This window comes from Hyperolius riggenbachi, chromosome 1, assembly GCF_040937935.1.
Source record: "Hyperolius riggenbachi isolate aHypRig1 chromosome 1, aHypRig1.pri, whole genome shotgun sequence".
Classification (NCBI taxonomy): Eukaryota; Metazoa; Chordata; class Amphibia; order Anura; family Hyperoliidae; genus Hyperolius; species Hyperolius riggenbachi.
The window spans coordinates 3,376,347-3,392,512 of record NC_090646.1 but is presented as its reverse complement, the minus strand read 5'-3'; the positions used below and the strand labels follow the sequence as shown (position 1 = coordinate 3,392,512).

At 47.9% G+C, this 16,166-nt stretch overlaps 1 protein-coding gene across 1 annotated transcript in view; it reads left to right on the top strand.

Annotated features, from left to right (window-relative positions):
* TLX2 (T cell leukemia homeobox 2) overlaps positions 1-16,166 on the top strand; it is a 37,520-nt gene that overhangs the window by 8,748 nt on the left and 12,606 nt on the right. Inside the window, exon 2 of the mRNA XM_068265982.1 lies at positions 2,086-2,323. Coding sequence (XP_068122083.1) covers positions 2,086-2,323 — 238 coding nt within the window. The remainder of the gene's footprint in view (positions 1-2,085; positions 2,324-16,166) is intronic.

The following is a 16,166-nucleotide window of genomic DNA, read 5'->3' as shown; positions in this document are numbered from 1 at the left end:
ATGGCAGGCAATCAGCTTTCCCTCCAACCTGGACCACCCCTCACCTATCAGAAAGCCAGCACAGCAGCAATTTTGCAGCAGGGATGAGCAGAAACTACGCCAGTGCGAATTTACGCTTCGTAGCGCAGCTTATGCCCACTATGCGTAGTTAACATGTGTATTGCGTAGTGAACTACGAGTCTAATTTTCCGCGTGTGATTGTATGCTTACAAATTTACGCATAGGAAAGGGGAATGTACGCATAGAAGAGTTCCCAGTATAAATTTAGAGAGGGATTAATGCGTAAAATTTTCTGCATACGGGCATAAGCATCCGCATACACTACGCTTCGCACTACGCGTAATTGTGTATTTTAACGCGTAGTCTACGAAATGCATACGAAGCAAATATTTGATTTCAAAGCCATAGTTCAGCGAAGCGTAATTGCGTAAAACTATGCGTATTTCCAGCGTAGCGAAGTTGGCTTACTACGAATATCCCTGTTTTGCAGTCTGTGTTTGGCTTCTGTGCTAGGCAGATGAGGGACAGTGTGTTGTGACAGGGAGAGCGTTAGGTAGGCCTGTGTCCTGTGTCCTCAGTGCAGATTCTTGCTGCTACCACAATGTCCTGACACAGCTAAACCCTTCTTAGGGCTGATACATTGTTTTTCTTGCTATTGTGTTGCTGTTCTGTGTCTAGTGCACAAGGTAGCTGTTAGAGACAGGTCTGCTGATCCTAGTAGTGCACCGACTATAACCCAATAATCCTTCACCACCACTACTGGCATCTAGTATTCACTACTGCCCCTGTATAAGGGCTCAGTGCAGAATCAGTGTTTTTTTGGTCACTTAACTGTCACCTACCTACCCCAGCCTGACCATAGAGGCTGGAAAACCACGATCGCCTGCACTCCCATGATTGTGCGCACAAGCACAGCGGCCACTATACACCACTACACAAAGATTGCCACTGAGAGGACTAACTTATGTCCTGCAGGTGTCAACTAGTAAAAGCAAAGATATGCTCACCTGACATAATCACTAAATGTCTTGGCGTTTTTTTTGCAGACTGTGATGCGTTACACGCAGCGTTTCATCTGTCATTGTGAAGGAGGCATAACCCTTACACTACTTGATGGACGTGTACACACGTCGAACATTTTAAATAACTTTATTCCACCAATTTAGGAATGTGCTGTGATTTCAGCACTTAAGCGATTAAAACACAACTCTGCGTCAACTCAGTCATTTTTGGTGGGACTTTTGCCATGGACCCCCCTCCGCCATGCCCCTGTGCAGGTGTTGGGCCCCTCGAAACACGAAACAACTTTCCCATCACTTTTGTGGCTAGAAACAGTCCCTGTAGGTTTTAGGAATTCGCTTGCCCATTGAAGTCTATGGCGATGGCGTAGATTCGCCAGATTCGCAAACTTTTGCAGAGATTTGCATTCACCGCTTGCGATTTGCAAGCGGTGAATGCAAATCTCTGCAAAAGTTTGTTCGGCCCGCCATCACTAGTGAATAGGTTAGGGAGGTGGCGGTAGATTTGGGTGCCATCTGCACACAGCTTATCTGAATCCTACTAATATTATAAATGGGAAAGTTCGGATGTTTGGACGTTTGTTACTCGATCACGCAAAAATGGCTGAACGGATTTGAATGAAATTTGGCACACACATAGTACATTACCTGGAATAAAGTATAGGATACTTTTTATTCCCATAACCAAAAAAGGGGGCGGAGACAAATACAAATTTCACTGAGAAAATGTAAACAGCAGCCATTCTTACACTGTTAATGGCAGGGTTCTCAAACTTTGCACAGTTGGTTACCGGGTGACTGAGATTAATATTCAGAAAGGTGGGAGGAGCCTACAAAAGCCAATTCAAATTCACCTATTGATTTTCAAGGGGAATATTTACATTGCTGCCATTCTTGCACTGTTAATGGCACAAGCCTCAAACCTGGTACAGTTGGTCATTGGGTGACTGGGGTTCAAATTCAGAAAAGGGGGTGGAGCCACAAACAGCCAATCAGATTTGTTTAATTCCAATGCAAATGATTGATGCCAATGAATAAACCTATCTTCTTATCTTCTGTGTTTTAGCTGCCCTCCCACCATTCTCAGTTTCCCGCCGAATTGGCCATCCTTATCAGAACAGAACGCCTCCAAAGAGGAAGAAGCCACGAACGTCCTTCAGCCGCTTGCAGATCTGCGAGCTGGAGAAGAGATTCCACCGGCAGAAGTATCTGGCCTCTGCCGAAAGGTCTTCACTGGCAAAATCTCTGCGCATGAGTGACTCGCAGGTGAAGACCTGGTTCCAGAATCGCCGGACCAAGTGGAGGTGAGATAATGAGCACGGAGCTGTTATTAGAGATTGGGGGACTTACAGGGAGGGAACAGAGATGCCATCATCCAGAGTTTCCATAGAAAAATCCACAGCTAGGACTTCCACAAAACCAAGACTCACAAAATCATTTACACATAGAAAAGGGCACTTTCAAGTTTGAGAAAATTTTCACGAAAATACAGTGTTTGATTTTTTGCATTTTCACAACTTTTCACCATTTGTGGATTGGCTTCCAGAAGTCTCTAGTGGATGAGACCTGTATGGCAACTGTGAAATAATACAACAGGATTGGCGGGTGATTGTCACATTGGCTTACAGTGGTGATCAGGGTCTCTCGGATAGTCCTGATCACAAGTACGATCATGACTCCGCCCACTTCCGAAGTAACTCGTGATCACGTGTAGAAAGGGATATCCGACTCGAGGGCGGTTTCGAGTTGATTAAAAACCCGCCAACTTTAACTGTTAATATTTTTTTTTAAGAAAAAACACCTTATAGTTTTTGAGAAAATCGATTTTAAAGGTTCAAAGGAAAAAAGAAAAAAGTGTAAAATGAAATGACAGATAATGTAGCAGATCTAACGGTAGTGTAAATTTACATATATCAAAAGAAAGAGCAATGCATTTCCTGACGGGGTTTCCAGGGGGGGGGGGTCGTCTGTACACAGTGTGTACCGACCCCCTGGAAACCCCTCCGGAGCCGCAATGCTGTGGCCAGGGACCGCTATACAGCCGCAATATGGCTGTATAAGGATCCTTGGCATCTTTTCCTAATTTTTCTTTACTTTTTTTTATGTTCTGAGTGTGGGAAATTTTAAATGACGTGGGGTCCCCCCTCCCGAGCCTTTGTAACCCCGTGTCCCCCATGCAGGCTGAGATAGCCAGAATGCAGAGCCCCGGCCGACTGGGGCTTCGCACCCTGAGCTATACCAGCTTGCATGGTCCATGGTATGGGGGGGCTTCGGGGGGAGGGGCGGCCAAGCCTTCCACCCCCCCCCCCCGGAGCCTTGTCCAATCTATGGACAAGGGGCTCTTCCCCACCTCCGGTGCCCCAGGAGGAGGTGGGGCAATGACTCCCTGGGGGGTTCATGGTGACATCTGGGAATCCCCTTTAAGAAGGGGACCCCAGATGCCCACCCCCTTCCCAGGAGAAATGAGTTCCCAGGCCAATATACTCGGGAAAAGTTCCCAAGCCAATATCCTCTAATCCTGCTATCTTCTTATGTCGCCACCCCGACGCCACACACACACCGCTCCCGCTGCACTGCTCTCAGCTATACTAAGTAAAGCTGAGAGCGCGTCCTATGCGGACGCATTACCGCCGGCTCCCGCTGTCCTCTCTCCCTCTCACACCTGTCACCCTCACCCACGCTGATCCTCCTGATCCCCATTAGTCTGTTTAGGAACCAATGGGGAGCTTTGGAGGGAAAGTTGAAGATGCTTTTGGTCTCAGCTATACTTACTACAGCTGAGAGCAGTGCGGGGGCGGCGTGTGTGGCAGCGGCTGGCAGAGATCTTCAATCAACTTGAAGATCGCAAGATAGAGGATATTGGCGTGGGACCTTTTCTTAGGATATTGGCATGGGAACATTTTTTAAAGGTACAGGTAAGTATTTATTTCTGGTTAATTAAGATTAATAAAGGACTTTTTTCGTGGTTGTGTTTTTATTTCGTTTAACCCTTTGTGGAAATGGGTAGGGGTACTTTGTACCCCTATACTCATTTCTCCTGGGAGGGGGGTGGGCATCTGGGGGTCCTCTTCTTAAAGAAGACTCCCAGATGCCACCATGACCCCCCCCCCCCAGGGAGTCGTCGCCCTCGCCTCCACCTGGGGCACCGGAGGCGGGGAAGAGCCCCTTGTCCATGGATTGGACAAGGGCTCGGGGGGAAAGGTGAAGGCTTGGCCGCCCCTCTCCCCCGGAGTCCCCCCATGCCATGGACCATGCGGGCTGGTATAGCTCAGGGTGCCAAGCCCCAGTCGGCCAGAGCTCCACATTCTGGATATCCCAGCCTGCATGGGGGACAAAGGGTTAAATATGCTCAGGAGGGGGAACCCCACGTTATTTTTTTTTTATTATTTCCCACACTCTGAACATAAAAAAAAGTTTTAAAAAAATAGGGAAAGATGCCAGGTATGTTTATACAGCCATATTGCGGGTGTATAGAGCCTGGGGCCCCGCGGTACCCCGGTTGTATGGGGGCATTGGGAAGCCTCCCCGTGGTGCTCCTGGATAGTGCTAATGTAGCATGAACTAATTCCCGCAGGGCAACCGCTTTGCGGTATTAGTTTTTGACCCTGCAAAGTTTGGCATGCGAAAGCAAATGCAATTTTGCATGAGCTATGCCTCATGATAAGCCAATTAAGCCAGATTTGCAAAGCCAGACTTGTAAGGGTTAAGCTTGGTGTTGAGCATGCATAAATCTTCTTATTGTAAGCGTATAGCGGTCCCTGGCCAAAGCGTTGCGGCTCTGGAGGGGTTTCCTGGGGGAGAGCAGAGCCGGATTAAGGCTAAATGGGGCCCTAAGCAAAGTAACTGATTTGGGCCCTCCCATCATGTCGTAATAGAATCAGAAGATGCAGCTGCACAGCAACATGCCGCACACACCGGGGCAGCCGAGCTACTGGTTGCTATGGGAAACAGCCCGCTTTCCTCTGTGGGTGCACAATGCAGGGAATAGCAGCGGCAAAATGCAGGGTGAGAGATGAATGGCTGGGACATTTGCACTCAGGGGCTGGGGCACCCCTGTGAAGAGGGCGCCAGATATCACAGCAGCAGCACTTTCCCCCTGCATCTCCAGCCTGGCAATAGCAGAAAGCTCTGGACACCGCCAAACCGGAAGCCATTCCCCAGACAGAATTACATAACCACTCCCACCACCGAACAACCAATTTCCTCCCAAACTAGACAGCCACCATGCAGCCTCCATCCCAGTGAATACGATAGTCCAGCAGAGAAGGCAGCCGCAGCGGGGGAGAATGACAGCACCAGATGACTCACATTCACCTATTGCGATCCAAGCAATAGAGGTCCCGTCATCCAGAGCCCATCTGTCTCCTCTAGAGTGCTGCCGCTCTGTTACTACTACTATTACTACTTCCTACTTCCTGTCTGATCTGAGAATCAGGAAGTTCAGAGCGAGCGGCTGCACTGTAGAAGAGACAGATGGGTTTCAGATGACGGATCTCTATCGCTTGGATCATGGATAGGTGAGTGAGCGTTTGCCATCTGCTGCTATCATTCTTGCTGCAGCTGTGGTTCTCTGTGGGAAGGGAGGGTGGAGTGGGCAGCGGCAGAGCGCACAGTAGCAGGAGGGGGACCTAGGAGGAGAGCCTGGCTCTGAAGACAATCAGCAGCGCACGGCATCATTTGACAAGACAAGACAAATAACATTTATATCGCGCTTTTCGTCCTGGTGGCCAGAGCTGCAGCCACTAGGACGCGCCCTATAGGCAGTAGCAGTGTTAGAGAGACTTGCCTACGGTCTTCTACTGAATAGGTGCTGGCTTACTGAACAGGCAGAGCCGAGATTCAAACCCTGGTCTCCTGTGTCAGAGGCAGAGCCCTTAAAGGGACTCCAAGCAGTGCCTGTGGATATGCCTTTAAGCATACCCACAACTAATTCATTACATCCTCACACCTACCAGCATGATGTTTGTAATTATATCCCCCTGGGTTCCTTATATTTCATTGCATTGTGCTGAATCGAGCTGCCAACTTTGGAGAAAAGTCGTCCTGTGTAATACAATGTAACTATGGAAAGATGCAGATCATTTTGAAGCTCTCTTTCTCCTCTTTCCAATGATAGATAACCGCCGCCCTATGCCTTTCAGTTTTCGCTATTTTCACGATCGAAATTGCAGTGGCCGCGATTTCGATCACGAAAATAGCAAAAACTAAAAGGCATAGGGCGGCGGTTTATATATCATTGGAAAGAGGAGAAAGAGAGCTTTAAAATGATATGCATCTTTCCATAGTTACTGCACTGCTCAGAGTCCCATTATTCTCTCTTCTCTCTTATCTTTTACAAGCTGGATAAATCGTCCTCTGAGCTGGCTGGGCTTTCACATAGTGAGGAATTACAGACAAGGGCAAAGCTGTTTGCAGGAAGAAAAGAGCAGCCTGAAACTTCAGTGCATGAGAGATGCAGGGGGAAAGAAACACACAAATGATCTCTTGAGATACAAAAGGAAGGCTGTATACAGCCTGCTTGTGTATGGATGTATTTTCTATGTGTGTACATACTGTACATCAACCTACTTCCTGTTTGTTTATAAACAAACTTTTTAAAACTGTTTTTAACCACTTTTAATGCGGCGGGGAGCGGCAAAATTGTGACAGAGGGTAATTGGAGATGTCCCCTAACGCACTGGTATGTTTACTTTTGTGCGATTTTAACAATACAGATTCTCTTTAAGACTGCCATTCCCTTCCCCCTCGTCATCTTTTTAGTCGGACTGGTTTAGTCTAGTCTGCTTTCCGAGGTAAGTCCACCGCTGCCTCCCCAGCATATTTTACAACTTTGAATTATTGTTTTTATTCTGCTGGCACCTCTGTTCATCAAAGTCATAAAATGTGATCGTCATCTAATTCCCAACAATAAGACACTCACAGTCTGCTTACACTAATACCACACAAATAATAACATGTTTCCAGGTTTCTATTGAACACCCCATGTAAACATTCACAGTATTAAAAATGATACCCCGCTGAGGATAGAAGTACACCAGTCTCTCTATAGCACAGTGGAGCGCAATGATAAAAAGTCACTTAAAATTTCAAATTATAAAATTGAAATATGATTGCGCTACAAGCTGACAGTCCCAATGGATGTAGAAGCATTCAGATGATGATCACCACAATAATCCGTCCTCAGCCACTGTGTCAGACACTGAATAGAGACAAAAAGAAATCCATAGGGTAGTAATGTAAATACTCGGATATCCCCTCCACCATATACACCAATATGGATTCCACAACCTTTTACAGGCACCAATTGAGTGACAGGCACCCCCCCCCCTCCCCCACTTAGCCCGCACTCACCCAGACAACCACTCAAACAAAAGGTGTATATAAGCGCTGAAGGAGGGATCAACACATCAGATTCTACAATCAGCCTTGTCTTTAGAAGGGGAGTCCGTGGCAGACCTCAGCCAGGTCCAAACACTAGGACTCAAACTGGTTGAATATAGTGAAGCAAGTTTAATAAAATCAAAAACAGGTGGTATTGCACTTGCAAACATCGGAAATTAAAGGTTACAGCTGTCCTGTCCTATAAAAACACACACACACACACACCAGCTTTGGGTTTGCTTTTCCCAAGAAGCATTGCCTGACGTGAATGATGACAAAAGGGAGAAAACCTACGATTAAGAATTGTTGGCTTGCATAAAGCTGGGAAGGGTTATAACAGTATCTCCAAAGGCCTTGCAGTTCCTCAGTCTACTGTAAGACAAACTGTCTATAAATGGAGAAAGTTCAGCACTGCTGCTACTCTCCCTATGAGTGACCGTCCTGTAAAGATGACTGTAAGAGCACAGCGCAGAATGAGGTGAAGAAGAATCCTAGAGTGTCAGCTAAAGACTTACAAAAGTCTCTGGCATATGCTAGCATCCCTGTTAGCATATCTATGATACATAAAACACTAAACAAGAATGGTGTTCATGAGAGAATACCACAGAGAAACTGCTGTCCAAAAAAAAACCATTGCTGCATGTTTATAGTTTACAAAAGAGCAACTGGATGCTTCACAGCAGTACTGGCAAAATATTCTGTGGACAGATGAAACTAAAGTTGAGTTGTTTGGAAGAAACACACAACAACACTATATGTCTGAAGAAAAAGAGGCACAGCACACCAACATCAAAACCTCATCCCAACTGTGAAGTATGGTGGTGGTGGCATGATGATTTGGGGCTGCGTTGCTGCCTTGGGGCCTAGATGGATTGCTATCATCAAAGGAAAAATGAGTTTATTTTTTTATTATTTATTTATTGTATTTATAAAGCGCCAACATATTACGCAGCGCTGGACATTAGATTAGGTTACAGACAATATTTAGGGGTGACAAACAGCAAAATGACAATACAGGAATACAAGAAAGACCAGATCACACAGCACAGTATGAGTACAAGGTAATGCTTATGTGGAGATATATTGAGGTGCTGATGATGTTAGGAATAAAGGAATATATTCTTTCATTTTTCTGCCTGTGTTCCGTGTAAGTCTGCCAGAAGGGAGCTGTTACCTTGAGTTGCTTGGGGCCAGGAAATGGGTGATTGTCTTGACCATGAGGTGCTTTGAGTCTGTATGCAGTTCCTCTGAGAGTGCTAATGGGATTATCTGCCTGGCTGTTTGAACTCAGGAGACGGCTTATTGTCTCAATACACTAAGCCAGAGGACCAGTGTCTGGAGACTAACACAGGAACCTCTGAAATGTACATGACAGGCTATTAGAAATGGGTGAAGTCCTTTTGATACCATTTTCTACCTGTGGAAATTGAATTATTGGTGGAGGTGCAACCTCCTTATCTTTGATCAGCTAGGAAGTACTGTCAACAATGGGGTTGTCACCTGTAACTTGGACTAGGGAAATCTTTTCATGTATGTGGGCTATTGTACATTTTTCGCAGGTGGATGTTAGATCTCTGGAGATCCAATTATGACTGAGGATGTAATTAAATCTAGCTTCCCCCCGTCCACACAGGCTTACAGCCTCGAGGCGAATATTTCATTATAAAAACCAGGGGACATCTACCTCAAATCAGTTCTCTTCTGACGGTAGTGGCAGCCGGTCTCCTGGCCCAAGCTAGTGAACTCCTGGTCTAACCAGACTGTGTCCGTCCACACAAAAATCACGATTCTTCTATCGGGATCCCTTTATTTTGGGTAAGCAAAATTGCTTTGTGTGTTATCTTTGTAACTCTTATCTTGTAACTATTTTTACTTTGTTTTTGTAATCTTTTTGTATATATTCAGTTCTGCACTGTTCTATGTTTTTCTGGAATATTAAATTATTATTTAATAAGTTTGACTTCTGCCGTACTAAACTAACACTCATAGCCTAGAAGAGACTGAAGTGTAACCGTGTATAAGTTCATGCCTAATTGTACGCTTGAGCAACACTACCGTAGGAAATTGTAATTGCATTGTGTGTGGGGGCGTTTGTCATACGTTGGCCTAAGCGCGCAGCTGACCCAACGTACGAACAACGCCAGTGCGAGTAGCTAACAGTATCGTTCGGAACGACTGTTAGTGGGTCTTTGCTTCATGACAGTGTAAGATTGCAACTGTGTGTGTGTGTGGGTGCGTGGCGTTCCCGTATTTGGCCTAAGCGCAAAGCTGACCCAAATACGACAACGCGGAGTGCGCGCTGAGGACTCGACAGCAGAGTGGAAGTGTCTAGCAACGCTAGTGGTGGCAGTGAGAGGTGTTTTGAGGGGTTCCAGCCTTGTTTGTAGCTTAAATAAGGCTGTTCCCCGCTTAATCTGGTCAAACCCGCAGTCGGGAACCGTATACGCAGGCGTGCCGCGGGCCGGTTCCTGACATAATGGCTGGCAGTGGTGGCATCGTTTAGTACATTAGTACGCAGTTTAGCTCGCTATTCTGAGTACTAAAGGCTGGAAGCTTGCTAGAAGCAACTAGCCTACAGAAGTCTACTCAGTGCAGAATCTATATACGTTTTTTTTTGGTTCAAAGATACACACTTGGTATTTTGCTTTCCCTTTCCCTCCCTTTTTTTTTTTTTTTTTTTGCAACACGATGGCTCAGAAAGCATCCAGCTATGCAAGGCAAAACAAAGAGATACTACCAACCTGTGTGAGCACAAAGGCATCGAGACGGTGAGCGGCCAGACTAAGGAGCAGTTAGTTCGTGCGCTCGAGGAGTATGATGAGGCAGAGCGAGCCCGTGCTTCAACGTCAGCGGATGCAGCTCACGACACGCCAGAGGAGGAATCGCTCCCGCCACAGAATGCGAGGGGAGACGATGTCCTGGATGATCCACCGAACACGGAGATGCCATCTCTGGAAGCTGATCTACAGCTACTGAACTCGGCTGATCCTGAACTGCGCCTAAAGCTAATCCTACTGCACCGACAGGCAGAGGAGGGGAGAGCTGAACGGCGACGCCAGGCCGAGAGTGAAAGACGCCAGGCCGAGAGGGACAGACTCCGGGCAGAGGAGGGAAGAGCGGAACGGCAACACCAGCTGGAGCTGGCTAAACTTCAGCAGCAGAACCGGTCTGCTGGACCCGCAGAACGCGAAGGTGAGCGAGTCCACAGAATCCCCCTGGATAAGTTCCCCGCTATGGACAAGGACTCTGACATAGACACTTTCCTACAGGGGTTTGAAAGGACTTGTCGGCAGTATGGGGTGCCACGTGAGCAGTGGGCAAGATACCTCACACCAGGGCTGAGAGGCAAGGCCCTGGAGGCGTTTGTGAGTCTTCCCCAGGAGGAAGAAACAGACTTTGAGGCGATTAAGAAAGCCATTATTGCGCGATACCACCTCACGCCAGAGGTGTATCGCAAACGTTTCAGGACAGTGCAGCGAGGTCCTAATGACAGCTACCTGGATCATGCTTGCAACCTGCGCACTGCCTTCCAGCAGTGGCTAAAAGGACTGTCAGTTAAAACCTTGGATGCCCTGCAGGAGCTGATGATAAAAGACCAGTTCCTACACACCTGTCCTGTTGATGTCCGGCTGTTTGTGCTGGATCGAGAACCAAAGACAGTGGATGAGGCTGCGGAAATGGCCGATTCCTACACCGCCCATAGAGCACCTGAGTCCCGGAGGACTACTACGCCCAGCTGGAGGGGAGAACAGATTGCTAAACCTGTGTCACCCAGCACCCAGAGGAGGCAAGCACCGCTGTCTCCTGGATTCAGGCAACCAACCACTGACACTCGGAAATGCTTTGTATGTGACAGGGTGGGTCATATCAGCATGACTTGCCCAGAGAGGAAGAGGGAGGCCCCAAAATCCAGTGAGGCCTCAAACCCCCGTGAAGTCCCAACTGCTCTGTGTGCTACCAGGAATGCCACTGGCTATGCAGAGAATCTGCAGCTTGTCACGGTTGGGGGTACAGTTGCCACTGGGCTGAGAGACACTGGAGCAGAAGTGACTCTCATACATCCCCAGCTTGTGAACCCAGAACAGTACATACCTGGGAAAATGATTGCTGTCAGAGGAATTGGGGGTGTCACCCCAGCAATACCCACCGCCTTGGTCCACCTGGATTGGGGGGCCGGCAGCGGATTGAAAGAAGTTGGGGTAACCGACAAAATCCCCACCAACGTTTTGCTGGGTACTGACCTGGGACGGTTAGTGGCCCGGTATGAGCCTACTCCAAACCCCGTGGAGCCTGCATCCCCAGCAGGAGTTCAGGACTCTTGCAAGGTACTGTCTGATAATGCTGTGCAAATGGGGAGTGCTGGTGAGGCCCCAGGGGCTATGGACTGTGTGCTAGGAGCCAGCCCTAGTGAGTCTCCAGTGCCTAGGCCTGGAGTGGGACATGTTGATACAAAGAATGCAGAAATTGATAATGTCATTTATGACGCACGGACTATCGAGGCGATCGATGCCAGAACTGTTGATGCTACTTGTGAAGTGCTGAGTAGCAATGTGTGTAAAGATACAGATAATGTTGATGTTTTATGTGATGTCCCAAATGACAATATATGTAGGGCTGATAATGCTGATGTCATATGTGTTGTGCTACATAATGATGCTTGTCCTGTGGACACTCCGTCGGCTGCAGGAGTAACCAGCAATGGTCGCTGGGCTGCAGCAGATGGACTGTCCACTGAAGGGGCAGACGGCACCAGGCCGGGTCTTCCCCCTTCCGATGTTTTTAAGACCAAAGGTGATGTGGTTTGTGATACGTGTAATGTAGACGCTCCCTCCGCTGCAGTGGTAACCCGCAGCGCTAGCGGGTCTACAGCAGAGGGACTGTCCACCGAAGTGGCAAATGTTGCTGGGTCAGCCACATCCAATTCGGAACCTGGCCCGGAGGGCCCAGGAGCCTCTCCGTCTGCAGCCTTCCTGGAATGTGTGAAAGGCAGCACTGAGCTCTCTGGGGCTGTTCGATTGGACAGCAGCCTGGAAGAGCTCAGGGGGCTAGCCAGCAGGTCACCAGCTGGGAGGGGCGGGCTGAGAGGGTCCTGGGAGGTTATTCCCTCGGAGCTGTCCGAAGTGGAGGAGGCAGCCCGGCAGATAATCGTTCCCCAAAGGGACCGAGAGATAGCTCCTGCCACTATAGAGAAAGTGCGTGTAGCGACGGTTGGAACCCTTCCCCAGCTGCAGCACTGTCTCTATGGTCGCGAGTTCAGGGTTGTCACTGACCCACATTCCCCTGGTTGGTTACGTCAGGTTGCCAAGGGCAACGACACATTGCAGCAACCTGACCTAGCTTTCCAGTCGTGTAGCTTGGAGCTAACTGACAGGTGGGGAACCCTCCTGAGGATGCTAAAGGGTTACCCCACCCGGCCAGGCCGTCAATGTAGGCTTTGGCAGGATGATTCGTTAGACTCACCTGCCAGCGCTATCGGGACGGGGAGCAATCATGGGAATGCTGATGGACTGTCCCGTCAAGCAGAACCAACAATGTAGGTGCTGGCAGGATAATCTGGGAAGATCATCTGCCTTGCACCAAGTTAACGGCGGAGGTGTGGAGATATATTGAGGTGCTGATGATGTTAGGAATAAAGGAATATATTCTTTCATTTTTCTGCCTGTGTTCCGTGTAAGTCTGCCAGAAGGGAGCTGTTACCTTGAGTTGCTTGGGGCCAGGAAATGGGTGATTGTCTTGACCATGAGGTGCTTTGAGTCTGTATGCAGTTCCTCTGAGAGTGCTAATGGGATTATCTGCCTGGCTGTTTGAACTCAGGAGACGGCTTATTGTCTCAATACACTAAGCCAGAGGACCAGTGTCTGGAGACTAACACAGGAACCTCTGAAATGTACATGACAGGCTATTAGAAATGGGTGAAGTCCTTTTGATACCATTTTCTACCTGTGGAAATTGAATTATTGGTGGAGGTGCAACCTCCTTATCTTTGATCAGCTAGGAAGTACTGTCAACAATGGGGTTGTCACCTGTAACTTGGACTAGGGAAATCTTTTCATGTATGTGGGCTATTGTACATTTTTCGCAGGTGGATGTTAGATCTCTGGAGATCCAATTATGACTGAGGATGTAATTAAATCTAGCTTCCCCCCGTCCACACAGGCTTACAGCCTCGAGGCGAATATTTCATTATAAAAACCAGGGGACATCTACCTCAAATCAGTTCTCTTCTGACGGTAGTGGCAGCCGGTCTCCTGGCCCAAGCTAGTGAACTCCTGGTCTAACCAGACTGTGTCCGTCCACACAAAAATCACGATTCTTCTATCGGGATCCCTTTATTTTGGGTAAGCAAAATTGCTTTGTGTGTTATCTTTGTAACTCTTATCTTGTAACTATTTTTACTTTGTTTTTGTAATCTTTTTGTATATATTCAGTTCTGCACTGTTCTATGTTTTTCTGGAATATTAAATTATTATTTAATAAGTTTGACTTCTGCCGTACTAAACTAACACTCATAGCCTAGAAGAGACTGAAGTGTAACCGTGTATAAGTTCATGCCTAATTGTACGCTTGAGCAACACTACCGTAGGAAATTGTAATTGCATTGTGTGTGGGGGCGTTTGTCATACGTTGGCCTAAGCGCGCAGCTGACCCAACGTACGAACAACGCCAGTGCGAGTAGCTAACAGTATCGTTCGGAACGACTGTTAGTGGGTCTTTGCTTCATGACAGTGTAAGATTGCAACTGTGTGTGTGTGTGTGGGTGCGTGGCGTTCCCGTATTTGGCCTAAGCGCAAAGCTGACCCAAATACGAAAACGCGGAGTGCGCGCTGAGGACTCGACAGCAGAGTGGAAGTGTCTAGCAACGCTAGTGGTGGCAGTGAGAGGTGTTTTGAGGGGTTCCAGCCTTGTTTGTAGCTTAAATAAGGCTGTTCCCCGCTTAATCTGGTCAAACCCGCAGTCGGGAACCGTATACGCAGGCGTGCCGCGGGCCGGTTCCTGACAGCTTAGTCACTGGATGGGAGCATGGATATCACACAGCACAGTATGAGTACAAGGTAATGCTTAGTCAGTCACTGGATGGAGCATGGAGATCACACAGCACAGTATGAGTACAAGGTAATGCTTAGTCACTGGATGGAGCATGGAGATCACACAGCACAGTATGAGTACAAGGTAATGCTTAGTCACTGGAGGGGAGCATGGAGATCACACAGCACAGTATGAGTACAAGGTAATGCTTAGTCACTGGAGGGGAGCATGGAGATCACACAGCACAGTATGAGTACAAGGTAATGCTTAGTCACTGGATGGGGCATGGAGATCACACAGCACAGTATGAGTACAAGGTAATGCTTAGTCAGTCACTGGATGGAGCATGGAGATCACACAGCACAGTATGAGTACAAGGTAATGCTTAGTCACTGGATGGAGCATGGAGATCACACAGCACAGTATGAGTACAAGGTAATGCTTAGTCACTGGAGGGGAGCATGGAGATCACACAGCACAGTATGAGTACAAGGTAATGCTTAGTCACTGGATGGAGCATGGAGATCACACAGCACAGTATGAGTACAAGGTAATGCTTAGTCACTGGATGGTGCATGGAGATCACACAGCGCAGTATGAGTACAAGGTAATGCTTAGTCACTGGAGGGGAGCATGGAGATCGCACAGCACAGTATGAGTACAAGGTAATGCTTAGTCACTGGATGGAGCATGGAGATCACACAGCACAGTATGAGTACAAGGTAATGCTTAGTCACTGGAGGGGAGCATGGAGATCACACAGCACAGTATGAGTACAAGGTAATGCTTAGTCACTGGATGGAGCATGGAGATCACACAGCACAGAATGAGTACCAGGTACTGCTTAGTCACTGGAGGGGAGCATGGAGATCACACAGCACAGTATGAGTACAAGGTAATGCTTAGTCACTGGATGGAGCATGGAGATCACACAGCACAGTATGAGTACAAGGTAATGCTTAGTCACTGGATGGAGCATGGAGATCACACAGCACAGTATGAGTACAAGGTAATGCTTAGTCACTGGATGGAGCATGGAGATCACACGGCACAGTATGAGTACAAGGTAATGCTTAGTCACTGGATGGAGCATGGAGATCACACAGCACAGTATGAGTACAAGGTAATGCTTAGTCACTGGATGGAGCATGGAGATCACACAGCATAGTATGAGTACAAGGTAATGCTTAGTCACTGGATGGAGCATGGAGATCACACAGCACAGTATGAGTACAAGGTAATGCTTAGTCACTCGAGGGGAGCATGGAGATCACACAGCACAGTATGAGTACAAGGTAATGCTTAGTCCCTGGATGGAGCATGGAGATCACACAGCACAGTATGAGTACAAGGTAATGCTTAGTCACTGGATGGAGCATGGAGATTAGGCAAGTTAGGTTCACTCAGATCCATAGGATGGGTGTACGGTAATGGAAGTGCATGATCGGGTAGGACACAAAAGGAGGAGGACCCTGCCCAAAGGCTTACAATCTAGAGGGAGAGGTAGGGACACGGAAGGTAGGGGACCAGAGTTCAGCTGTGGGTTTAGCGCACTTGTGAGGGGTGGTAGGCCAGAGTGAAAAGGTGAGTTTTGAGGGCTTTCTTGAAGATGTTGAAGGAGGGGGCTGCCCTAATGGGTGAAGGTAGGGAGTTCCATAGTGTTGGAGCAGCTCTTGAGAAGTCCTGGAGGCGTGCATGGGACTGGGTGATGCGGGGGGCGGTCAGGCGAAGTTCATTGGA